The following is a 25,909-nucleotide window of genomic DNA, read 5'->3' as shown; positions in this document are numbered from 1 at the left end:
AAATCATAATATGAATAAGCAGAATCAATATTGATTTTTGAAAGGGAAATCACGTTTTACAAATCACTTGGAATTTTTTGAGGGTGTAACAATTAAAATGGATAAGAGGGAACCAGTGGATGTAGTGTATTTGTATTTTCAAAAACCATTCAATAAGTTGCCACACAAGAGGTTATTAAACAAAATTAGGACTCGTAATATTAGCGTGGATTGAGGATTGGTTAATTGACAGGAAATACAAAAGTAGGAATAAATGGGACATTTTCAGGGTTGACAGGCTGTAACTAGCAGGGAACTCCAAGGAGTTCAGCTACTCACAATCTATATTAATAAGTTAGATAAGGGGCCTGAGTCTAACGTATGCAAGCTTGCTGAAGATACAAGGTTAGACGGGAAAGTCAGCAGTGAGGAGAATGTCAAGAGGCTGCAGAGGGATACAGACAGGTTGGGCGAGTGGGCAAGAGTGTGGTTATCCATTTTGGTAAGAAACATAAAAAACGCAGAATATACTTTTAAATGGCGAGTCTGGGAAATGTTTGCATTCAGGAGGGACCTGGGTGTCACCGTACATGAAGCACAGAAAGTAAACATGCAGGTACAGCAAACAATTAGAAAGGCAAAAGGTATGTCAGCTTTTGTTACAAACGAGTTGGAGGAGAAGAGTAAAGAAGTCTTACTACAATTATACAGGGGCCACACCTGGAGTACTATGTGCAGTTTCAGTCTCCTTACTCAAGGAAAGACGCAACTGCCCCAGATGGAGTGCAAAGAAGTTCACGAGACTGGCTCCTGGGTTTAGGGGTTTGTCCCACAAGAGATTGAGCAGAATAGACCTGTATTCCGTGGATTTTAGAAGAAGTAGTGATCTAATTGAAACCTATTAAATTCTTAAGGCGCTTGACAGGGTAGATGCTGAGAAAATATGTTTCCCCTGGCTGAAGAACCTAGAACACATGGTCACTGTCTCAGAATAAGGGCTTGGCCATTTAGGACTGAGATGAGGAAAAATTTCTTCATTCAAAGAGTTATGAATCTTTCGAACTCTCTACCCAATGGAGCTGTGGACGCTCAGACATTGAGTATATTCAAGTCAGAAGTCGATAGATTTTTGGATACGAAGGGAATTGAGGGATATGGGGATAGCATGGGAGATGGAGTTCAGGTAGATCAGTCATGATCTTGCTGAATGATGGAGCAGGCTCAAGGGGCAAAATAGCCTGCTCCATCTCCCATTTCTTATGTTAAATGGAGAACTCTGCACGGGGTACACAGGTAGCAGCCCACCGTGCTGCCTGCCCTCATGGAAGCAAGGTAGGCCTGCACAGCAGCTTAACCAAATGAATTTCTCGCCCAAAGGATCCTATGATCCAGTTATCCAAGCCATCGTGTTGATCTATTTCTTTGGTCGGTTTTTGCTCACTCTATCTTGATGAGTATTCATTCAGAAGTATGAGAAAGTTAACCTGCCGGACTGAACATTGAGTTCAATAAAATCAGAGCATGACAGGCCCCCCTTCTTATTTTTATTTTGAGTTATTTTTTTCTTTTTACTTTTTGTGTGTTTATTTTATTTTAGCTTGTTTAGTTTGTTTCCACTATGCCTACCCACTGTTTTTTTCATGTTTGTGTTTGGGGTCAGGCTGCTCAGTTTTCTATCCATTCACACCCACTCTGTACTAATGCTTTGTCCTTCAGCACACCATTAACATACCAATACCTTTGTTCCATGACCTTCTGGTCAGTTATTCTCTGTGACCTTTTCCTATCAACACCTTCTCTTTTGTCATCTCTTGCCCCACCCCCTGCTTTACTTGCTTAAAACCTTTTACATTTCTAACATTTGCCAGTTCTGATGAAGGGTCACTGACCTGAAATGTTAACTCTGCTTCTCTCTCCACAGATGCTGCCAGACCCACTGAGTATTTCCAGCATTTCTTGTTTGTGTTTCAGATTTCCAGCATTTACAGTATTTTGCTTTTATATTAGGCTTATGATAAATGTTAGACTCATAATACAGCAAAGAATCTAGCAGAGTACAGAAAGTGAAGAGAACTGAAAAAGGAAATGAATGGCTAAGAGTGTATGCAAAAGGTTAGCAGGTAACATTAAAGGGAACACTAAAGTCTTGTTTAAACTCAGAAAAGGATAGTCAAAGGAACGGTGGGAGCATTTAAGGGCCAAAAATGAAACCTTCTTGTGGAGACAGAGAGCATAGATGAAATACTAAATAAGTACTTTGCATCTGTTTGCATTGATGAAGAGCATGCTGTCAATATCACAGTACAGGTGATGGTTGCAGAGAAATTGAATAGCATAAAAATAAAGAGGATGTACTTAAAAGGTTAGCAGTCCTCAAAATAGGAAAAAAGTCATCTGGGTGGGATGCATCCGAGGTTGCCAAAGGAAGGAAGATAGGCAATGTAAACTAAATGATAGAATTTTCAAGTGGGTGCAGCAACAGAAAGACCCAGAGGTTCACATGCACAAATCTTTGAAGGTGGCAGAACAAAGTGATATGGCTGTTAAAAAAAAAAGAGATTATGGACTTTATACATGGAATATACATGTAAAGATGTTATACTAAACCTTTGTAATATATTGGTTCAGCCTCAGCTGGATTCTGGGCACTGCACTGTGGAAGGACAGGAAGGCCTTAAAAAGGGTGCAGAAAAAAATTTCTAGAATGGTACCAGGAATGAGGAATTAGCTTTAGTCATGCAGGAAGACTAGTGAACTTGGAATTCTTCTCCTTCGGGCACAGCAGTGTAAGGGCAGATGCATTTCAAGTGTTTAAAACCCTTTAGAATTCTGAACAAGAGTAGTCAGGGAGTAACTGTTTCCACTGGCAGGAGAGTCAGCAACCAGAAGACACAGATTTAACATAATTGGCAAATGAACATGGGGAGCTGAGGAGAATTTTTTTATGTGAATTTTCTTCATTTGTTCATGGGATGTGGGTGCCCCCGGCAAGGTCAGCATATTTTGCCCATCCCTAATTGCTTACGAGAAGGTGCTAGTGAGCCACCTTCTTGTTGCCCTGCAGTCATGTGGTGAAAGTACACCCACAGTGCTGTTAGGGAGGGAGCTCCAGGATTGCGACCCAGCGACAATGAAGGAGCGGCAATATATTTCCACGTCATGGTGCTGTGTGACTTGGAGAGGAACTTGCAGGTGATGGTGTTCCCTATGTGCCTGCTGCCCTTGTCCTTCTTGGAGGTAGAGGTTGCAGGTTTGGAAGGTGCCGCACTGAAAGAGCCTTTGCCAGTTCCTGCAGTACATACTGTTGCCACTCTGGGCCAATGATGGAAGGGGTGAATGTTTAAGGTGGAGGATGGGTGCCATTCAAGCCTGCTGCCTTGTCCTGGATGGTGTTCAGCTTCTTGAGTGTTGTTGGAGCTGCATTCATCAAGGCAAGCAGAGAGTCTGCAATCACACTCCTTACTTGTGCATTGTCGATGGAGGACAGGCTCTGAGGAGTCAGGAGGTGAGTTATTCTCCACAGAATCCCAGTCTCTGACCTGCTCTCATTACCACAGTATTTATGCGGCTAGTTCTGTTAGGTTTCTGGTCAATGGACTCCCAGGATGTTGATGGTGGGGGAATTCAACAATGGTAATGCCATTGGATGTCAAGGGGAGGTGGTTAAATTGTCTCTTGTTGGAGAGGTCATTACCTGACACTTGTGTGGCACAAATGATACTTGCCACTTATCATCCCAAGCCTGAATGCTATCCAGGTTTTGCAGCATGCGAGCACAGATTGCTTCAACATCTGGGGAGTTTCAAATGGTACTGAACACTGTATAATCACCAGCAAACATTCCCACTTCTGACCTTATGGAGGGAAAGGTCATTGATGAAGCAGCTGAAGATGGTTGGGCCGAGAACACTGCCTTGAGGAACTCCTGCAGCAATATCGTGGGGCTGACTTGACTGGTCTCCAACAACCATTTTCCTTTGTACTGTGTACAAATTCACAGGTGGAGCCTCCCACCTCCCCGCCCAATCCCCACTGACTTCCATTTTACCAGGGCTCCTTAATGCCACACTCGGTCAAATGCTACCATGTGAAGGGCAGTTCGTCTCACCTCACCTCTGGAATCAGCTCTTCAGTTCACGTTTGGACCAAGGGTCTAATGGGGTCTGGAGCTGACTGGTCCTGGCGGAAACCAAACTGAGCATCTGTAAGCAGGTTGTTGCCGAATAAGTGCCATTTGATAGCACTGTCGCCAACGCCTTCTAATCATTTTGCCCATGATTGGAGAGTGGACTGATAGGCAACGAATGTCCAAAAACCCAGACAAATCCAATCTTGCCAGGACATAGCTGGGCAATTTTCCATATTGTTGGGTAAATGCCAGCATTGCAGCTGTACTGGAACAACTTGGCTCAAGGCACAGCTAGTTCTGGAGCACAGGTCTTCAGTACGACATCCACAATGTTGTCAGAGCCCATTGTTGTTGCTGTAACCAGTGCGCTCAGCTGTTTGTTGATACTACGTAGAGTTAACTGAATTTAGCGGAAGACTGGCATCTGTGGTGGCGGTGAACTCAGGAAGAGGCAGAAATGGGTCATCCATTCAGAACTTCTGGCTAAGATGTTTGCAAACATTCTGGCCTGATCTTTTGCGAGTTATCATCTAGTAGTACGCTACCAGAAAGGGTGGTGGAAGGAGAATTTAATACTAACTTTCAACAGTGATTGGATATATACTTTAAAAGGAAAAATTTGTAGAGCTGAGGAAAGAATAAGACAAGGGAACGAATTGGATGGCTCTCCCCAACAGCCGGCAGAGGCAGGATGGGCCAAATGGCATCCTTCCAGGATGCTATAAGATTCTATGAGATGATGAAATTCATCTTCCAGTGGTTTTCAAATTATTTGGAAAACAATGAACTAAGTCACAATCAACTTGTCCACTGAGAAAACAAAGTAACTTTTTGATGAACAATAAATTCTTAAACTGAACAGAACAAAGACCAGATGTCATTTTCTTTTTCACCCCACCCCTTCCACCCTTACTGGGTTCTGTGTGTCTGTTGCTCTGCTTGCCATAAAAATGAATTAGAATGGTAAAACTGTACTTAAATCAGTTAAGAATATTTTTCAGCTTGTTTTCAAAGAAAAAGTCAAAATGCTATTGCAGCCTGACAGAACACCCTACTAATTTTATGAGAGAATGGTGTTGATGCACATGCACCAACTGGGTCATTCAGACAATTGTTGCTATAGTTAGTTCTGGGAATAAAAAAAATCAGCTAGAAGCTCAATTTTGAGAGGCTGAAGTCTCTATGTGAAAGAGTTAATGAAGGTACTCAAAGTCACAAAAGACATGTTTACAGTTTTTTAAAGAAGTTTTTTCACTTTTTGTTTGTTACATTCAAAACTTCATTTTATCCTGCAGTCAGTAAGCAAAGGGAAAAATGTTGGTGACAAAAACAATTTTCAAAATGTAGTTTGAGACATTTGATTGGTGTTACGACCAGGTGAGAAAGGTGTTTAGGGGTCCCTCACAGCAGTCACCTGGCCGTACCGTAACAGAGTTTAATTTTAATCCTTGTTCACCGCTTTCCAATTATAAGGCAAAGAAACAAGCACAAACAGGTTTTCTTAGCTTTAAAGAAAAGTTGAAATTTATTAAACTTGAACTTAAACTCTAATTCCGTTGACGCCTACGGATACACGACGCACCCACGCTAGCATCCATATGCGACACACACAAGCAAATAGAGACAGAAAAGAGAAGAAAAACAAACTGGAAAAGTTTGAGGCAATATCCTCACTGTAAAGTCCTTGATTGTAGGTAGATCTTGCTTTTTGTTGGGGCCCAAAATTATTCTTAACCCTTGTTCGCTGTAGGAGACTTTTCTCTCTTGGGGTTCATGTGCCTTGAGTGGATTCAGAGGTTTGTGAGAAAGAGATGAGAGCAGACAGGAGAGATCTTCTCAGTCCAGGAGCAAGCAGACACGCTCTCAGTTCAAACTGTTGGAGCAATTCAGAAAACCCCAGGTTGCCAAGTTATGTGACTAACCGGTCTGACCACGTCTTATCACCTGAACAGTCTCTGGAATGCTCCTCTTACACATAATATCTGATGATCAAGGTCCATTGTGGGTTGAATGTGTCAGGGCATGGTCCTTGGTCCTTTCAATCACTGTCCGTTAATATGCAAATGTCTTTTCCAGCCACAGTTGTTCTGTTTAACAAGTCCCTTCTTCACTCCAGTAACAGTTTAAAATCAATGTTCATGACAAAATTAATGTGCCTCATTCTTGGCAGGTGGGGGCCTAACATGACAATTGGTTACTCTCTTCACTGCTCGAGAAGCAACTGGTCATTCAGGATGGGTTATAAATTCTTAGTAGCTTGTCAATGGCAATTTCCCAGTTCCTTTCTTGGTTTTTCATTCATACATTCCCTATCCCCACAGCTCTGATTTGTTGCTTTTTACTTGGTGGCAGCTAACCAAGTTATTGACCAGATTTACTGAATGGATGTTCAACAGGATTTTATACTGACTCCAATTTATTTATTTTATTTTAACATTTTTTTCCTGTGCTTTGGAATTTGGATTTCAGCAGTTTTTAATATCAAAGTGGCAGAGTTGTTAAATTAATGTAAAATGCTCTTCTTGAAGCAATTTCTATTTGATTGCAATATTGATTCAGTTAATGTTTGACTGTAATTTCTAATTATCATTTGTTTCATGCTTTTTTTTTTGTTCACTAAAAATTGCCATTACATTTGAATTAAAAATAAGTTTACAACACTGATCAATGTGTCACAAGAAGCTCAATCAGCCTGAACAGACTTTTCTGACTAGAATTCAGTTGGGGTTCTCCAGAAGTTGATTACATTGTTGCAGAATTCCATGCAGTCTGGTTATATTCCACAGATGATGCATCATTCAAAAGGAACCAGGAAATAGCAAGAAAATAGTTTCAAAAAAAATTTATCCAAGGTTACACTGAATCTCACTGCTCAGGAATGAGACAGTATGCATAGTGATGTTTCAAACCTGTGGTTCTTTGTGAACAGCGGAGGCGGTGGCATAGTGGTATTGCCACTGGACTAGTAACCCACAGACCCAGGATTGCACTGAGGACAAGGATTCAAATCCCACCAGAGCAGAAGGTGGAATTTGAATTCACTTGATAAATCTGGAATTAAAAGCTAGTCTAATGATAGCCATGAAACCATTGTCGATTGTTGTAAAAACCCACCTGGTTCACTAATGTCCTTTAGGGAAGGTAATCTGCTGTCCTTACCTGGTCTGGCCTACATGTGACTCCAGACCCACAGCAATGTGGTTGACTATGACATGCCCTCTGAAATGGCCTAGCAAGTCACTCAGTTGTATCCAACTGCTACGAAGTCAATAAAAAGGAATGAAACTGGACGGACCACCCGGCATCGACCTCGGCACTGGAAACGACAAACGGCAAACCTAGCTTTGTCGACTCAGCAAAGTCCTCCTTACTAACGTCTGGGGGCTTGTGTCAAAGTTGGGAGAGCTGTCCCACAGACTAGTCAAGCAACAGCCTGACATAGTCATACTCACAGAATCATACCTTACAGACAATGTCCCAGACACTGCCATCACCATCCCCGGGCATGTCCTGTCCCACTGGCACTCCGGACTCAAAGTCTCATGGCATCAGGTCAAACATGGAAAAAGAAACATCCTGCTGATTACCACCTTCAGCCCTCCTTCAGCGGGTGGCAAGGGCACAGAATGTACTCTGGGTGGGGGACTTCAATGTCCATCACCAAGAGGGGCTAGATAGCACCACTACTGACCGAGCTCTAAAGGACATAGCTGTTAGACTGGGTCTGCGGCAGGCGGTGAGGAAACCAAGAGGGAAAAACCTGCTTGACCTCGTCCTCACCAATCTGCCTGCCGCAGATGCACCTATCCATGACAGTATTGGCAGGAGTGACCACCGCACAGTCTTTGTGGAGACGAAGTCCCGCCTTCACATTGAGGATACCCTCCATCATGCTGTTTGGCACAACCACCGTGCTAAATGGGATGGATTTCGAACAGATCTAACACTGCAAAACTGGGCATCCATGAGGCTCTGTGGGCCTTCAGCAGCAGCAGAATAGTACTCAATCACCATCTGTAACCTCATGGCCCAGCATACCCGCCCCCCACCACACTCTACCATAACCATCAAGCCAGGAAACCAACCCTGGTTCAACGAAGAGTGCAGGAGGGCATGTCAGGAGCAGCACCAGGCATACCTCAAAATGAGGTGTCAACCTGGAGAAGCGACAACATAGGACTACTTGCGTGCAAATCTGCATAAGCAGCATGCGATAGACAGAGCTAAACGATTCCATGCCCAATGGATCAGATCTAAGCTCTGCAGTCCTGCCACATTCAGTCGTGAATGGCGGTGGATAATTAAACAACTAACTGGAGGAGGTGGGTCCACAAATATCCCCATCCTCAATGATGGGGGAGCCCAGCACATCAGTTCAAAACACAAGGCTGAAGCATTTGCAACAATCTTCAGCCAGAAGTGCCAAGTTGGTGATCCATCTCGGCCGCCTCCTGAAGTCCCTAGCATCACAGATGCCAGACTTCAGCCAATTCGATTCACTTCACATGATATCAAGAAACGACTGAAGGCACTGGATACTGCAAAGGCTATGGGCCCTGATAATATTCCGGCAATAGTACTGAATACCTGCGCTCCAGAACTTGCCGCGCCCCTAGCCAAGCTGTTCCAGTACAGCTACAACACTGGCATCTACCCTGCAATGTGGAAAATTGCCCAGGTCTGTCCTGTACACAAACAGCAGAACAAGTCCAACCCGGCCAATTACCATCCCATCAGTCTACTCTCAATCATCAGCAAAGTGATGAAGGGGTCATTGACAATGCCATCAAGCAGCACTTGCTGAGAAATAACCTGCTCAGTGACACTCAGTTTGGGTTCCGCCAGGCCCACTTGGCTCCTGACCTCATTACAGCCTTGGTTCAAACATGGAAAAAAGAGCTGAACTCCAGATGTGAGGTGAGAGTGACTGCCCTTGAAATCAAGACAGCATTCGACCGAATATGGCATCAAGAAGCCCTAACAAAACTAAAGTCAATGGGAATCTGGGGGAAGCTCTCTGCAGGTTGGAGTCATACCTAGCACAAAGGAAGATGGTTGGGGTTGTTGGAGGTCAATCATCTGAGCTCCAGGTCATTACTGCAGGAGTTCCTCAGTGTCATGTCGGCACAGGTGGCACAGTGGTTAGCAGTGCAGCCTCACAGTTCCAGCGACCCGGGTTCAATTCTGGGTACTGCCTGTGCGGAGTTTGCAAGTTCTCCCTGTGACCGGGTTTTCGCCAGTTGCTCCGGTTTCCTCCCACAGCCAAAGACTTGCAGGTTGATAGGTAAATTGGCCATTATAAATTGCCCCTAGTGTTGGTAGGTGGTAGGGGAATTGAGGGAAAGTGGGGATGTGGTAGGAATATGGGATTAATGTAGGATTAGTATAAATGGGTGGTTGATGGTTGGCACAGACCTGGTGGGCCGAAGGGCCTGTTTCAGTGCTGTATCTCCAAATAAAAATTTTAAAATGTCCGAGGCCCAACCATCTTCAGCTGCTTCATCAATGACTAAATCATAAAAAGGTCAGAAGTAGGGATGTTCGCTGATGATTGCACAATGTGCAGCACCATTCACGACTCCTCAGACACTGAAGCAGACCGTGCAGAAAAGCAGTAAGACCTGGACAACATTCGGGCTTGGGCTGATAAGCGGCACATAACATTCGCGTCACACAAGTGCCGGGCAATGACCATCTCCAACAAGAGAGAATCTAACCATCTTCCCTTGACATTCAATGACATGACCATCACTGAATCCCCCACTATCAACATCCTAGGGGTTACCGTTGACCAGAAACTGAACTGGAGTAGCCATATAAATACAGCGGCTACAAGAGCAGGTCAGAGGCTAGGAATCCTGAGGCGAATAACTCACCTCCTGACACCCCAAAGCCTGTCTACCATCTACAAGGCACAAGTCAGGAGTGTGATGGAATACTCTCCACTTGCCTGGTAGGTGCAGCTCCAACAACACTCAAGAAGCTCGACGCCATCCAGGACAAAGCAGCCCGCTTGATTGGCACCCCATCTACAAACATTCACTCCCTCCACCGCTGACGCACAGTGGCAGCAGTGTGTACCATCTACAAGATGCACTGCAGCAATGCACCAAGGCACCTTCCAAACCCGCGACCTCTACCACCTAGAAGGACAAAGGCAACAAATGCATGAGAACACCACCACCTGCAAGTTCCCCTCCAAGTCACACACCATCCGGACTTGGAACTATATCGTCGTTCCTTCACCGTCGCAGGGTCAAAATCCTGCAATTCCCTTCCAAACAGCACTGTGGGTGTACCTAACTCACGTGGACTGAAGCGGTTCAAGAAGGCAGCTCAACACCACCTTCTCAAGGGCAATTAGGGATGGGAAATAAATGCTGACCTAGCCAGTGATGCCCATAACCCATGAGTGAATATTAAAAAAAAAGGTGTTTTTATTTTTCTGGCACTTAAGCTTTGAATGGGTGTCCACACCAGATCTCACCACTGGATTAAGCAGTGACTTAGTGGTGTCGACAAAGTCATACTTTTCACTGTAGTCTCACTGACTTCATGCTGCTGTCAAGGATGGGGATTGTCTTAGTGTCAAGACTGTCAAGCTGAATAAGCTGGAAGAGTTCAAAGATAAGCGTTTGGAACAGCACAGCAATGTTCTCGATGAGCTTTGAAATTAACATTTTTGGTACAGTCCCCAAGATATCAGCTCATACCATTCAGAAGAAGGAGGTTTAAGTACTTATGACTTCCCTAGGAAGAGTACACCCAGATACTCAGACATTCCCCAGGGATTAAAAGAAGTGCACTGAAAATAGACCCAAAATCTCAGCAATAGATCAAGACCTGCAATAAACAAATAGCAAAGATCTTGTACTCCCCTCACTGATGCAGTTATCTTTATATCAGGTCACAGTTCTGAACCAGTCAGCGCAGAAAACAAACTTAGCTGCTGAAGAAAACAACAAACTGAATGGAATAGTGCAAATTTTATTCAATAAATAAATAAATACAAGCCCCTGACACATATATGTTTATTCTTGTTTACAGCATGAGTGAGGGAAATCATGAATAGCTGATGTCAAAACATCTCAACAGAGGCTGATCCTCAATCAATCAAAGCCAGTGTCTATCCCTGATGCGAGGTGCAGAGAAATGTCCACGTATGAAGAGTATCATTTGCAAACAACGTATTCCAACAGTATTCTTCGTTCACAAACCCATTGGTCACAGGTATCAGTGTATTCACTACATATTAGTCACCACATGATGCTAATGTAGTATCCAAGCTGGATACTGGTGCCATCTGCAGTACTGACATTGATGAACCATGAATCTAAAATTAGTGCCCTAAAGAAATTGTTTACACAAAGCATTTAATTATTCCAAACCAATTGATATTGTTTTGTCACATACTCAAACCAAATATTAATCCACCATTAACAGACATCCAATTCCGGAGTCGCTAAAGAATTAACTGGAACTCAATAAAACCGCAGCATCAATACACAAGGATGTTAACTATATATAAAGAAAAGGGCTTACCACATCATCGGTCAATGATTTGATATTCAGGTTCTGCAGAAAAAGAAAAACAAATCATTGTGACAAAATATTTATACACAATAGCTTAACAGTTATACACAAATGATTGCTTACTCAGGAAATATTGTGAATATGACAAAACAATTAACTTGTGAACATTACTGTAGTTTACTAAGATTTCTTTTAAAAAGGTTCACAGTTGTCAGCATCACATCAGTCACTGCAGCAATAAATAAAATCTTTCTTTGCAGATTCATAGCACACAATATATGTTACACAATACAGTGTTGGTATCCAGATTATACAGCCCAGCAATCCACTTATTTAAGCCTTTAAGTTTGTCAAGCTTTGCAGTTGATGGCCTGAAGGTGAATCTCAACTTTTTAAAACTACTCCTTTCATTTTCACTTATGGAATCAAATCAATAAATGCTCATCAGGCTCAAAAAGGTTCAACGATGTAAACAGGCAGCTAATGAAACCAATAATAATAAGCTAATGAAACCAACCTCTTACACAATCATAATTTAAATAGACAACTCACTGAAACACTATCAGTAATGTATAGTTACACTTAATCAGCAATCCAGTCAAAATTCTCAGTGTTGTCATGACCTTTGCAAGTTAGGAAATATGAAGATAATTCTCACATCATTCCTGAAAAACACTTTAACTTAGTTACTGCCAGGACCTTACCAAATATACAGCTGTGAAAAATGCATCATGGACCATGAAATCTTGGGTCCTCCACGAAATCTCAGGTCCTCTGTGAAATAGGCCATTTTGAAAACTTTGCACGTTTTACTAATTGACAAGAGGCTAAACTCACTGATTGGTAGATGAGGGAGGACATCTGGTGCAGTTGAGAGTCTTTGAGATTTGACAGAGGTATTCAAAATCATGAAGGGCCTGGACAGAGTAAATAGGAAGAAACTGTTCCCACTCGTGAAAGGATTGAGAACAAGAGGGCACAAATTTCAAGTAATTGGGAAAAGAAGCAAAAGCCACATGAGGAAAAACTTTTTCACGCAGCAAGTGGTTAAGGTCTGGAATGCACTGCCTGAGAGTGTGGTGGAGGCAGGTTCAATTGAAGCATTCAAAAGGAAATTGGACTGTTATATGAAAAGGAAGAAAGAAGGCGGGTGAGTGGCACCAGATGAACTGCTCATTTGGAGAGCTGCTGCAGACAAGATGGGCCGAATGGCCTCCTCCTGCGCTATAACAATTCTGAGATTCTGTGAAATTACATGTGAAACCAGAAACCTCCCTTGTCTTTTTTTTGTTTTAAATAGATCATTGTCATGGTTTGTTGCAGTTCCATGAAATTTATGATTTAAATATATGAAATTGCGAAATTCACGATTTTTAAAATGCCACGACTGAAATTTCTAAACTTTAACCATGAATTTGGTCAGGCCCTGGTTATTACTCAGTGAAGGGGCCATTCCACAGCAGACAAACATTAAGTCTTTTATTTCAAGCAAGTCATAATTTCACCAAAGTGATTTTTTTCAGGGGGTTTAAAAAAATCTTTTGTTCAATGTGTTTCAATCAATATTGTGTGATATCCTTGGACTGAGATCTTATCATTTATTCAATCTGCTCATCCAGCAATTAGACATCAACAAGTACATACTTGGCTTTAAAGAGCTCTGGGTTGGCTAATATGTATCCCTCAACCAATATCATAAAACAATACATTAATTTAAGAATGGAGTTATATTCATTTCCAAACTAAATTTAAAATACAGAATGCAGAAGGTGTTAAGAAGGGTGTTCCACCTTGAAGGTAGTTTGGAGGTTAGTGCCAGTTGCTGTGTTCTGTAGTACAGTTAATGAAGGAACTGTAAGGTTTGACAATGTGTGCAGTACTGGAAGAAGGGTGGAAAGATCTGGGAGAACTGAGGAATAGCACTGTTAATTGTGTAAGCACAAGGGAGGGAGGGTCCTTGGGGTTACTGGTACAGGGGAGACCAGGACCTGAGATCGCCAGGAGCAGAGGTAATGTGATGTGGAAAAAGTGGAGGAAGCAGAGTTGAGGGTTCTCTGGTTGGTAGCATCTGGAAATGGCAAATAGGATGTGGGTAGGAATGGAAAGAGTTCTGAGGTGGAGAGTAGGAGAGGGATCCCAAGGTGTGGCGCAGAAAAACAAAAAAAAAAAACTTGCATTTATATAGCACCTTTAATGTTTTTGCAGCATCCAAAGGCACTTCACAGGAGTGTGAAAATAAAACTGACACCAAGCTACATAATGAGATGTTACGGCAGATAACCTAAAGCTTGGTCAAAGAGGTGGGTTTTAAGGTGCGACTTGAAGAAGGAAAGAGAGATAGAGGAGCGGAGAGGTTTAGTGAGGGAATTCCAGAGCTGAGGTCCGAAGTAACAGTCATGCTCGAACACCACCTGCCAAGAATGAGGCATATTAATTTTGCCATGTGGACATTAAATTTCAAACTGTTGCTGAAGTGAAGAAAGGACTTGTTCAAAAAAATCACCAGGCCCTTGGCTGGAAAAACATTGTTTGCATACTAACAGCCAGCGCTTGGAAGGACAAGGGGGCTATTCCCTGCTCCAATTTAACCCACAATGGACTTTGAGCACCAGGTATTGTGTATAAGAGGCATTCAGGGTCAGCTAAGACCAGAGAATCCACAAACAGACGTGGTCAGACCAGCTGGTCACATGACTAACCTGCTGAGAAACCTGGGTTTTTCTGAATTGTACAGTTTGAACTCAAAGTCTGTTTGCTCCTGAACTGAGAAGATCTCTCCTGTCTGCGCCCATCTCTTTCTCACAAAACTCCAAATCCACTAAAGACACATGAACCCCATGAGAGAAAAGTCTCCTCAAGCAAACAAGATTTAAGAAGAATACTGGGCCCCAACAAAGAGCAAGGTCTACCTGCAATCAAGGACTCGACAGTGAGCTCGAAGAACTGCAACAAAAACCTTCTTCAGAGATTGACGCAAACGTATCCACTTTATTTTTCTTCTGCTCTTTTCTGTCTCTATCTGCATGTGCGTATTGCGTATGCATGCTAGCGTGAACGCATCGTGCATCAGTAGGCGTTCACTGAATTAGAGTTTAAGTTTAATCAATTTCAACCTTTCTTCTTTAAGCCCAAGAGAACCTGATTGTGCTGGGTTCTTTGCCTAAAATTGGAAAGCTGTGAACAAGGATTCACCAAGGGGCAGCTAAATACACGGTGTGTTTAAAATTAAACCCTGTTGCGTTAAGACTAGGTGAAGGCTGACAGGGAACCCTAGACCCCTTTATCACCTGGTTATAACACAACTCAAGAACAGCTACCAATGGTAGAGCTCAAATTTCTTGGAAAAGCTGATTCTCCCAACAACACACAATAATGGAAAGACTGCAGGAGACGTCATGTGACGGTTCATGAGCACAAGGCAGTAGGCGATTAGCCCTGGGTCTTCCCAACTTCATGTTGCACTAGTTTCACTTATCCCTCAGCTAAAAGGCCATTACACTTGGTTTACATAAACCTTGCGTGTCAGCCTTGGCTCACTGTTCGTAACCTTCTCTCTAAGTCAAGCACCACTCGAGACTTGAGCGTACAATCCAGGCCAATATTCACGTGCAGTACTGAAGGAGGTCTATACTGGTGGAGGCTCCATCTTTTGTATAGGACATTAAACCAAGGCCCTACCTGCTCTCAGGTGGACTCAAAAGATCCTATTACATTATTTCGTTAAAAGCAGGTGAGTCTCGAGGTACCCTAGCCACTATTTAGTCAAAACCAACACAAAGAAATCTATTAAAAGGAAGAAAATAGGAAAACCTCTAAAAACAAAAAATATAATGAATAATCAACACGAATTTCAAAAGGGAAAGTTTTGCATCATCAACCTCGTTGAATTTTGTCAAGAGATAACAAAAAGAGTGGACAAGGGTAATGTAGTGCATGTAATATATTTAGATTACACAAAAGGCCTTCGATAGGGCAGCACCTAATAGATTAATGAATAAGGTCAGAGCACGTGGATTCAGGGACAAGAACTGATAGCTAGCTGGCTGATGTTATCAAGCAAAGAGTAGGGGTAAAGCTATTCAGAGTGACAGAGCATGGGAAGTGGGATCCCACAAGGATCAGAGCGTTGTTCACAATTTACAACCAGGTGAGAAAGAGGTCTCGAGGTCCCTTTCAGCCTTCAATCTTGTCTTACTTTAATAGGGTTTAATTTTAAACACACCATGTTTTTAGCTCCCCTTGGTGAATCTTTGTTCACCAATTTCCAATTATAAGGCAAAGAAACAAGCACCAACAGGCTCTCTTAGGTTTAAAGAAAAAAAGTGAAATTTTATTTAACTTAAACTCTAATTCGGTTAATGCCGACAGATACACGACGCACCCACGCTAGCATGCATATGCGATACACACATGCAGATAGCGACAGAAAAGAGAAGAAATAAAGTGGAAAAGTTTGAAGCAATACCGGAGGAATTTTTGTTATGGGTCTTTGAGCTCACTGTACTGTCCTTGCTTGTCGGTAGATCTTGCTTTTGGGGCCAACTATTCTTCTTAAACCTTGTTCACTGTAGGAGACCTTCTCTCTTGGGGTTCACGTGTCTTCAGTGGGTTTTTGGAGTTCCATGAGAAAGAGATGGGAGCAGGCAGACAGACAGGAGGTCTTCTTCAGTCCAGCAGCAAAGAGCTTTCTTTCAGGCTCTCAGCTCAAAACTGTACAATTCAGCAAATAAACCCAGACTGCCAAGCAGGTTAGTCATGTAACTAACTGGTTTGACCATGTCTGTTTGTGGATTGTAGTGAAGCTCCTTTGTTCCACACACTGTCTGCTAATGTGCATAAATGTCTTTCCAGCCAGGGGCCTGGCAATTCTTATCACAGGCCTTCTCTTCTTCCCAGGAACAATTTGAAATTTAATGTCCATGTGGTGAAATTAATGTGCCTCATTCTTGGCAGGTGGGGGCCTGCATGACAACATTAATGATTTAGATTTTAGCATGAAAAAAAAAACACCATTTCTAAATTTGCAGATGATATTAACACTGAGGAAGACTGCAACAAATTACAAGGTACGAACAAGGAGCAGAAGTAGGTCATTCAGCACCTCGAGCCTCTCCACCATTCAATAAGATCATGGATGATCTGTTTGTGTTTCAAATTCTACAATCCCATCTATCCCCAATAACCTTTGATTCCCTTGCCGAACAAGAATCTTACTACCTCCGCCTTAAAAATATTCAGTGACCTTGCCTCCACCACCATCTGAGGCAGAGTGTTCCAAAATCACACAATCCTCACAGAAAAAATTCTTCTTCTCTCTGTCCTAAAAGGGCGACCCCTAATCTTGAAACAGTGCCCCCTAGTTCTGGACTCACCCACAAGAAGAAATATTCTTTCCACATCCACCTTGTCAAGACCATTCAGGATCTTATATCCATCCATCAAGTCTCCCCTCACTCTTCTAAACTCCAGTGAAAACAAGCCCAGTCTGTCCAACCTTTCCTCATAAGACAAGATGCTCATTCCAGGTATTGATCGAATAAAGCTCCTCTCAACCGCCTCCAACGCTGCACACAGTATTCGAGATGTGGTCTCTCCAATGCCCTGCATAACTGAAGCATAACATCCTTACTTCGATTTTCAATTCCTCTTGTAATAAAGGATAGCATTCCATTAGCCTTCTGTATTACTAGATGTACCTGCATATTCAGTTGTTGTGATTCATGCACCTACACAGAGATCCCTCTGCACCCTGGAATTCTGCAATCGTTCTCCATTTAATTAATACTCTGCTTTATTACTCTTCCTGTCAAAGTGAACAACTTCACATTATCCTCCATCTGCCAGATTTTTGCCCACTCATTCAACCCATCTGTATCAGTCTGCAACCTCATGTTCTCTTCACAACATACTTCCCTGCCTATCTTTGTGTCATCTGCAAATTTAGTTGCCAAGTATTGCTCCCCTCATCTAAGACATTGATATAAATTGTAAAAGGTTGAGGCCCCAGAACAGTACCCTGCGGGACTCTACTCGTCACATCCTGCCAATCAGAAAAAGGCGCATTTATGCATACTCTCTGTTTTCTGCCAGCCAGCCAATCTTCTATCCATGCTAATATGTTACCCCGCGACCATGAGCTCCGACTTTGTGCAATAACCTTTTATGTGGCACCTTGTCAAATGCCTTCTGGAAATCTCCTATATCCACAGTGCATGTTACACCTTCAAAGAATTCCAATAAACTGATTAAACATGATTTCCATTTCACAAAACCATGCTGACTATTCCCGATGACCTTGAGTTTTTATAAGTGCCCAACTATAACCTCGTTAATGATAGATTCTAACACCTTCCCCACGACAGACGTCAAGCTTACTGGCTTATAGTTACCTGTTTACTGCCTCCTCCACTTCTTGAATAGAGGGGTTATATTTGCTATTTTCCAGTCTGTTTAGTTTAGTTTAGTTTAGAGATACAGCACTGAAACAGGCCCTTTGGCCCACCGAGTCTGTGCCAACCATCAACCACCCATTTATACTAATCCTACACTAATTCCATATTCCTACCACATCCCCATCTGTCCCTATATTTCCCTACCACCGACCTATACTAGGGGCAATTGCTAATGGCCAATTTACCTATCAACCTGCAAGTCTTTGGCATGTGGGAGGAAACCGGAGCACCCGGAGGAAACCCACGCAAACACAGGGAGAACTTGCAAACTCCACACAGGCAGTACCCAGAATTGAACCCGGGTCGCTGGAGCTATGAGGCTGCAGTGCTAACCACTGCGCCACTGTGTCTGATGGAACCATTCCAGAATCTAGTGAATTTTGAAAAATTAACACCAGCGCATCGACTATCTCATTAGCCACCTCTTTGAAGACCCTAGGATGAAGCCCATCAGGACCCAGGGACTTGTCAGCCTGCAGCTCCATCAGTATGGTGAGTACTGCTTCCCTGGTGATTATAATTTCACCAAGTTCCTCTCTTCCTTCCACCTCCTGATATACAGTCAGTACTGAATTGTTTTTGTATCCTTTATTGTGAAGACAGAAGCAAAATATCTGTTCATTTAATCTGCCATTCCCTTAATATCTACCATTATCTCCCCATTCTCACTCTCCAAAGGACCAACACACTCACTTGACTTACTCTTTTCCTTTTTAAATACCTGTACAAACTCTTGCTATCCGTTTTTACAATTCTAACTAGCTTCCTCTCATACTCTGATTTCTTTCTCTTGATTAACCTTTTAGTCATTCTCTGCCGTTCTTTATATTCTGACCAATCATCTGACCCGCCATTCATATTTGCACAATGAAATGCTTTTTTCTTAAGTTTCTTGCTTTTCTGAAATTCTTTAGTTAAGAATGGATGGTGGGTCCTCCCCTAAGAACTTTTCATTATATTAGGAATATACTTATCCTGAGTATTCTTAAATATCCCCTGAAATGTCTTCCACTGTTTCTCAATTGATCCATCTCCTAGCCTAGTAACCCAGTTCACTTCAGCTAGCTCAGCTTTCATACCCACACAGTTGCCCTAATTTAAGTTTAAAATACTAGTCTGAGACCCACTCTTCTCTCTTTCAAACTGGATGTAAAATTCGATCATATCGTGGTCGCTGCTATCTAGAGGTGCCTTTACTCTAAGGTCATTAATCAATCCGATCACATTACACAATACCAAGTCCAATATAACCTGCTCTCTGACTGGTTCCAGAATGTGCTGCTCTAAGAAACTCTCTCGAAAGCATTCTATGAACTCCTCATCCAGGCTCCTGTTGCTAATGTAATTTTTCTAGTTCATATGTAGATTAAAATCACCCATGATTATTGCCATACCTTTATCACAAGCACCCAATATTTCTTCTTGCATGCTTCATCATACATTGTGGTTACTGTTAGAGGGCCTGTAGACAACTTCCACTAGTGACTTCTTTCCTCTACTATTCCTCATCTCCACCTAAACTGATTATACATCCTGATTTCCTGAACCAAGGTCATCTCTAACCATTGCACCAATGCCATCCTTGATTAAGAGTGCTAACTCTCCTAACTTCCTATTCTTCTTGAATGTCATATACCCCTCAATATCCAGGATCCAATCCTAGTCATCCTGCAGCCATGTCTCCATAATGGCTATTAGATCATATTTATTTACTTCAATGTGCACTATAAGTTCATCTATTTTGTTGTGAATGCTATGCGCCTTCCGTGAGTGAAATGAAGATGTGGCTCAAAGGCTGGTGTGGGGCACTGGTACCAGTACTGGGGAATGTGGAGGCTGGACCGTTGGGACAGTCTGCACCTGAACCATGCTGAGACCAGTGTTCTCGCAAACCGTATAACTAGGGAAGTAGACAGAGCTGCAAACTAAAGGAGGGGGGATGGGGAGAGATCAAGCAAGATGTAGCAAATCAAGGGGGAGAGTCAAGGCAGGAGAGACTTTAGTTTTGTCTTTTTGTTATCTTTGTAACATCTAGTCTTGACTGTTGGTGTGTCCTTAGGTTTTTCTCTCTGCCTCTTCCTTCCATTCTCTGACCTTCATTTCCCATATTACTATTCTGCTCTCCTATCTTGACTCTACCCCTTAGTTTGCTACATCTATCCAGACTTGATCTCTCACCCCATCTTCTTTCGTATAAAACTCTCTGTACCTCCCAACTGATACGATTTGTTAGAACACTGGTCCCAGCACGGTTCAAGTGCAGATCGTCCCAAAGGTCCAACCCCCACTTTCCCCAGTACTGGTGCCAGTGTCGCACAAACTGAAACCCACTTCCCCCACACCAGTCTTTGAGCCACATATTAATTTCATTAATCTTATATGTGTCCTCTGCAAACTGGCACGTGGCTCAGGTAACAAGCCAGAGATTATTACCTTCGAGGTTCTGCTCTTCAATTTGGTGCCGAGGTCCTCGTACTGTCTAAGCAGAACCTCTTTCCTCGTCCTACCTATGTCGTTGGCACCTACAAGGACCACAACAACTGGATCCTTCCCCCTGCCACTCCAACTTCCTGTTCAGCCCTGAGAAGATGTCCTGGACCCTGGAATCGGGTAGGCAACACAGACTTCTGGACTCACGCTCTCAGCTGCACAGAACAGTGTCAATTCCCCTCATGATACTATCCCCTACCACCACTTTTTCCTTTTTGCTCGCCCCACTTGAATGACTTCCTGTACCACAGTGCCATGGCCTGTCTGCAGACCTTGCTTTCAGCTACACAGGTTGAGAGCACCTCAAACGTGTTTGACAACTGCAAAGCCTGAGGCTTTTACTGTCTGCTCGATCCCATTACCTGCCTCACTCACGTTCACATCCTCCTGTCCCTCACTGCTGACCAAAACAGATGACCCTGTTCTTAGAGGCGTGACCGTCTTCCAGAACAAAGTCATAGAGTCATAGAGTTTTACAGCACAGAAACAGGCCCTTCGGCCCAACGCGCCTGCGCTGACCATCAAGCACCCATCCTAACTAATCCCATTTCCATAGCCTTGTATGTTATGGCGTTTCAAAAGTGTCCAGATATTTCTGCCACTCCCTTGTGTTGGGCAGTGTTTGCAGCTCAGCCTCCAGATCAATAATCCTAATCCAGAATTCCTCGAGCTGCTTACACTTTCTGCAGATGGGTTTGTCCTGGATCGCCTTGGCATCCAAATGCTCCCACATAATGCTGCAACATAACATCTGTCCTGCCACTGTTACTTATGCTATTAGTTAATTTACTTGAATTTCTTTCTTAATTAATTTAGAATAATTCCTTAGAATTACTCCTATGTATAGTAGAATTTACTGTGCTTATTAAATGCTCGTACCACCTACAACTAAAGTTATACTTTTCTTAATTACACAGATATGTGTTTTTGGTATTTATTTTAATTATTTTTTTAAATTTTATTTTGAAGTGTTAGTTCTTTTTATAGATCTACCTCAACTCTGGTGTCCTAAGTGAGCAACTAACACACTGTCCTTTACACAAAGCACTTACCTAGCAAAAGCTAGAAAAACAGAACAGCAGAGGCAGGTCGGGGGAATCAGCATGTCGTGATGGAGGAGCCTCAGCCTGTAACCTTGTCCAACAGGTACGCGGTCCTTGCTACCTGTGTGGATGAAGAGAAGGACTGCAAGGTGGATGAGCGGACTGACCATGGCACCATGATGAAAGATGCCATTCCAATGAGGGAAGTGAAGAGGAATGTAGGAGACAGTATAGTCAGAGGGATAGATATCTGTTCTCTGTAGCCTCGACTGGGAGCTCCGATGGCTGTGTTGCCGTCTTGGTGCCAGGGCTAAGGAAATCTCGTCACGGCTAGAGAGGAACCTACAGTGGGACAGGGAGGATCCAGTTGTTCTGGTTCATGTGGGATCCAATGACATAGGTAGAACTAGAAATGATGTTCTGCTTCGAGAATTTCAGGAGTTAGGGTTCAAACTAAAACGCACAACATCAAAGATAATCATCTCCGGATAGTTACCTGGGCCACGCGCAAATTGGCTCAGGGTCAAGCAGATTAGGGAACTAAACGCATGGCTCAAAGAGTGGTGTGGGAAGAAGGGGTTTCGATTCTTGGGGCACTGGCATCAGTACTCAGGGAAGAGGGAGCTATTCCATTGGGATGGCTTCACTTGAACCGGGCTGAATCCAGCCAATCACATAACTAAGGCTGTGGACAGGGCTTCAAACTAACTGGGGGGGAGGGGGGAGGGAGTGGTGGTGGGAGGGGAGGGTTTGGGTAAAGGGAAATTTAGAACTCCAATGAGAGAGGTCAGGGCATCAGAGCAGGATAGTGGTTAGTTAGTTAGTTAGTTAGTTAGAGATACAGCACTGAAACAGGCCCTTCGGCCCACCGGGTCTGTGCCGACAATCAACCACCCATTTACACTAATCCTACACTAATTCCATATTCCTACCACATCCCCACCTGTCCCTATATTTCCCTACCACCTACCTATACTAGGGGCAATTTATAATGGCCAATTTACCTATCAACCAGCAAGTCTTTTGGCATGTGGGAGGAAACCGGAGCACCCGGAGGAAACCCACGCAGACACAGGGAGAACTTGCAAACTCCACCCAGGCAGTACCCAGAATTGAACCCGGGTCGCTGGAGCGGTGAGGCTGCGGTGCTAACCACTGCGCCGCCCCAAGTGTGGGTAACTCCCAACAGAATGGGATAAGAAGGGACAGAAAGTTTAACAAAAATTGTACATTGGCAAATAAAATCATTGCGGGGAAGAGAGGTTAAAAAAATGAAATTAAAGTTCCTTGATCTGCATGTACGAGGCATCTGTAATAAGATAGATGAACTAGTGGCACGAATAGAGGTAAATGATTTAGATCTAATTGCCACTGCCGAGACATGGTTACAAGGAGACCAAGGTTGGAAAATGAATATTCCAGGGTACACAATATTTCAGAGAGACAGACAGAATGGCAGAAGAGGAGGTGTAGCCCGGATAGTAAAAGGATGGCATAAGCACATTCATAAGAAGGGATCTGGTCTCAGAAGATCATGAAGTAGAATCAGTTTGGGTGGAAATTAGGAGCAGGAGTCAGAAAACACTGGTGGGAGTAGCTAACAGGCCCCCTAACAGTAGGTATATTATTGGACAGAACATTAAACGGGAAATTATTGGAGCATGTAAAAAAGGTAATGTATTAATTATAGGGGACTTTAATCTGCATATAGACTGGGAGAATCAAATTGGCAACAGTGGTCTACAAGATGCGTTTGTAGAATGCTTTCGCGACAGTTTCTTGGAACAGTACATTGTCGAACCGACGAGTTTCAAGCTACCTTAGATCTCGTATTGTGTAATGAAGCAGCGTTAACAAGCAATGTCATCGTAAAAGATCCACTGGAAAATAGTGACCATAATACCGTTGAATTTCATGCTAACTTTGAAAGTGACACATTTCAGTCACAAACTCGAACCTTAAACTTAAAGCCAATTACAAAGGTATAAGGGGAGAACTGGCTAAGGTTAATTGGGTAAATAGACTGGAAGGTATGGCGGTGAATGAACAGTGGGAAACAATTGAAGAAACAAATCAAAGGGTTCAACAAAAGTACATTCCGTTCAAAAACAAAAATTTGTTAAGAAAGACCCATCCATGGCTCACTTAGGAAGTTAAGTAGAGTATTAGACTAAAAGAAGAGCCTTACAATGTTGCAAAAAATAGTAGCAAATCTGAGGATTGGCAGTGTTTTAGAAACCAGCAAAGGGCCACCAAAAAGGTGATGAAAGGGAAAAATACAATGAGAATAAATTAGCCAGCAATATAAAAACAGATTGCAAGAGCTTTTAAAAAGGAAGAAAGTAACTAAAGTAGTAGACTTTGGTCCCTTAGAGGCAGAGACAGGAGAAGTTATTATGGGAAATGAGGAAATGGCAGAGGCTTTGAACAAATATTTTGTGTCTGTCTTCACAGTAGAAGACACACGTTCCATACCAGAAATAAGGATATTGATACCAGCGGAGAAGATGTATTGGAGAAACTTGAGGGACTAAAATCTAACAAGTCCCCAGGACCAGATGGCCTATATCATGGCGCTCTACAGGAGATAGCTGCAGAGATAGTGGATGCACTGGCTATGATTTTCCAGAATTCCTTCGATTCAGGCATGGTCCCGTCACATTGGAAGTTGGCAAATGTTACACCACTTTTCAAGAAAGGAGGTAGAGAGAAAACAGGGAACTACAGGCCAGTTAGCCTGACATCAGTCGTTGGGAAGATGCTGGAAACTATTATTAAAGAAGTCTTAACATTGCACTTGAAAAAGCATTGTATGATTAGAACAAGTCAGCATGGTTTTACTAAAGGGAGATCCTGTTTGACAAATTTATTAGAGATTTTTGAGGATGTAACTGGTCGGGTAGATAAAGGGATACCAGAAGATGTCAAATGCCCGGATTCTCAAAAGGCATTCGATAAGGTGCCACATAAAAGATTATTAGGCAAGATAAGGGCTCATGGTGTTGGGGTTGATATATTAACGTGGATAGAGGATTGATTAACAGACAGGAAGCAAAGAGTGGGCATAAATGGGGCATTTTCAAGTTGGCAGGCAGTGAATAGAGGAGTGCCACAAGGATCAGTGCTGGGGTATCAGCTAGTTATACTCTATATTAATGACTTGGATGAAGAGGCAGAGAGTAATGTATCCAAGTTTGCTGATGATACAAAGCTGGGTGGAAAGGTCAGCTGCGGGGAGGATGTCGAGTGGCTGCAAAGAGATATAGACAGGTTAAGTGAATGGGCAACAAGATGGCAAATGGAGTATAATGTAGGGAAGTGTGAAGATTTTCACTTTGGTCATAAAAATAGAAAAGCAAAATTTTTTTTTAAGTTGTAAAACTGCTAAGTGTTGATGTTCAGAGAGACTTGGGGGCACTCGTACAAGGAACACACAAAGTTAACATGCCGGTGCAGCAGGCTATTAGAAAGGCAAATGGAATGTTGGCCTTTATTGCAAGGGGCTTGGAGTACAGGAATAAAGAAGTCTTACTAAAATTGTACAGGGCTTTGGCGAGACTGCACCTGGAATACTGTGTGCAGTTTTGGTCTCCAAATTTAAGAAACAATATACTTGCATTGGAGGCAGTGCAGCGAAGATTTACTAAATTGGTCCCTGGGATGAGGGGGTTGTTCTATGACAAGAGGCTGAGTAAATTGGGCCTATATTCTCTGGAGTTTGGAAGAATGAGAAGCGACCTAATTGAGACATACAAGATTCTGAAAGGGCTTGATAGGGTAGCAGCTGAGAGATTGTTCCCACTGGTCAGGGAATCTAGAACACGGGGACACAGTCTCAGGATAAGGGGTCAATCAATCATTCAGGACTGAGATGAGGAGAAATTACTACACTCAAAGTGTTGTGAATCTTTGGAATTCTCTACCCAGAGGGTTGTGGATGCTCCATCAGTGAATACATCCAAGGCTGGGATAGATAGATTTTTGGTCTCGCAGGGTATCAAGGGATACGGGGAGTGGGCAGGAAAGTGGAACTGAAGCCCAAGGTCAGCCGTGATCGTACTGAATGGTGGAGCATGCTCGATGGGCCATATGATCTACTTCTGCTCCTATTTCTTGTGTTCTTGTGACTCACTAGCTGTTCCCTTCTGCTTGTGTGCGTTAATTAATTCTAAGGTAGTTACATCAATTTTAATTTTAAGTTTTGTTTAAGTCGTCCTTTCACTTTAAGATGATCACCTAATTTGCAACACTGTCCTACACTGCAATGCTTGTGAGGAGAGAGA

The 25,909-nt window shown here is 42.9% G+C and overlaps 1 protein-coding gene across 1 annotated transcript in view; it reads right to left on the bottom strand.

Moving 5' to 3' along the window:
• Nucleotides 1-25,909, bottom strand: part of LOC137371466 (protein diaphanous homolog 3-like) — a 908,603-nt gene that overhangs the window by 848,220 nt on the left and 34,474 nt on the right. The window contains exon 2 of the mRNA XM_068034108.1: nt 11,651-11,683. Within this exon, the coding sequence (XP_067890209.1) occupies nt 11,651-11,683 (33 nt within the window). The remainder of the gene's footprint in view (nt 1-11,650; nt 11,684-25,909) is intronic.

The sequence above is a fragment of the Heterodontus francisci genome, chromosome 6, assembly GCF_036365525.1.
Source record: "Heterodontus francisci isolate sHetFra1 chromosome 6, sHetFra1.hap1, whole genome shotgun sequence".
Taxonomy (NCBI): domain Eukaryota; kingdom Metazoa; phylum Chordata; class Chondrichthyes; order Heterodontiformes; family Heterodontidae; genus Heterodontus; species Heterodontus francisci.
This window is presented reverse-complemented; position numbering and strand designations above follow the sequence as displayed.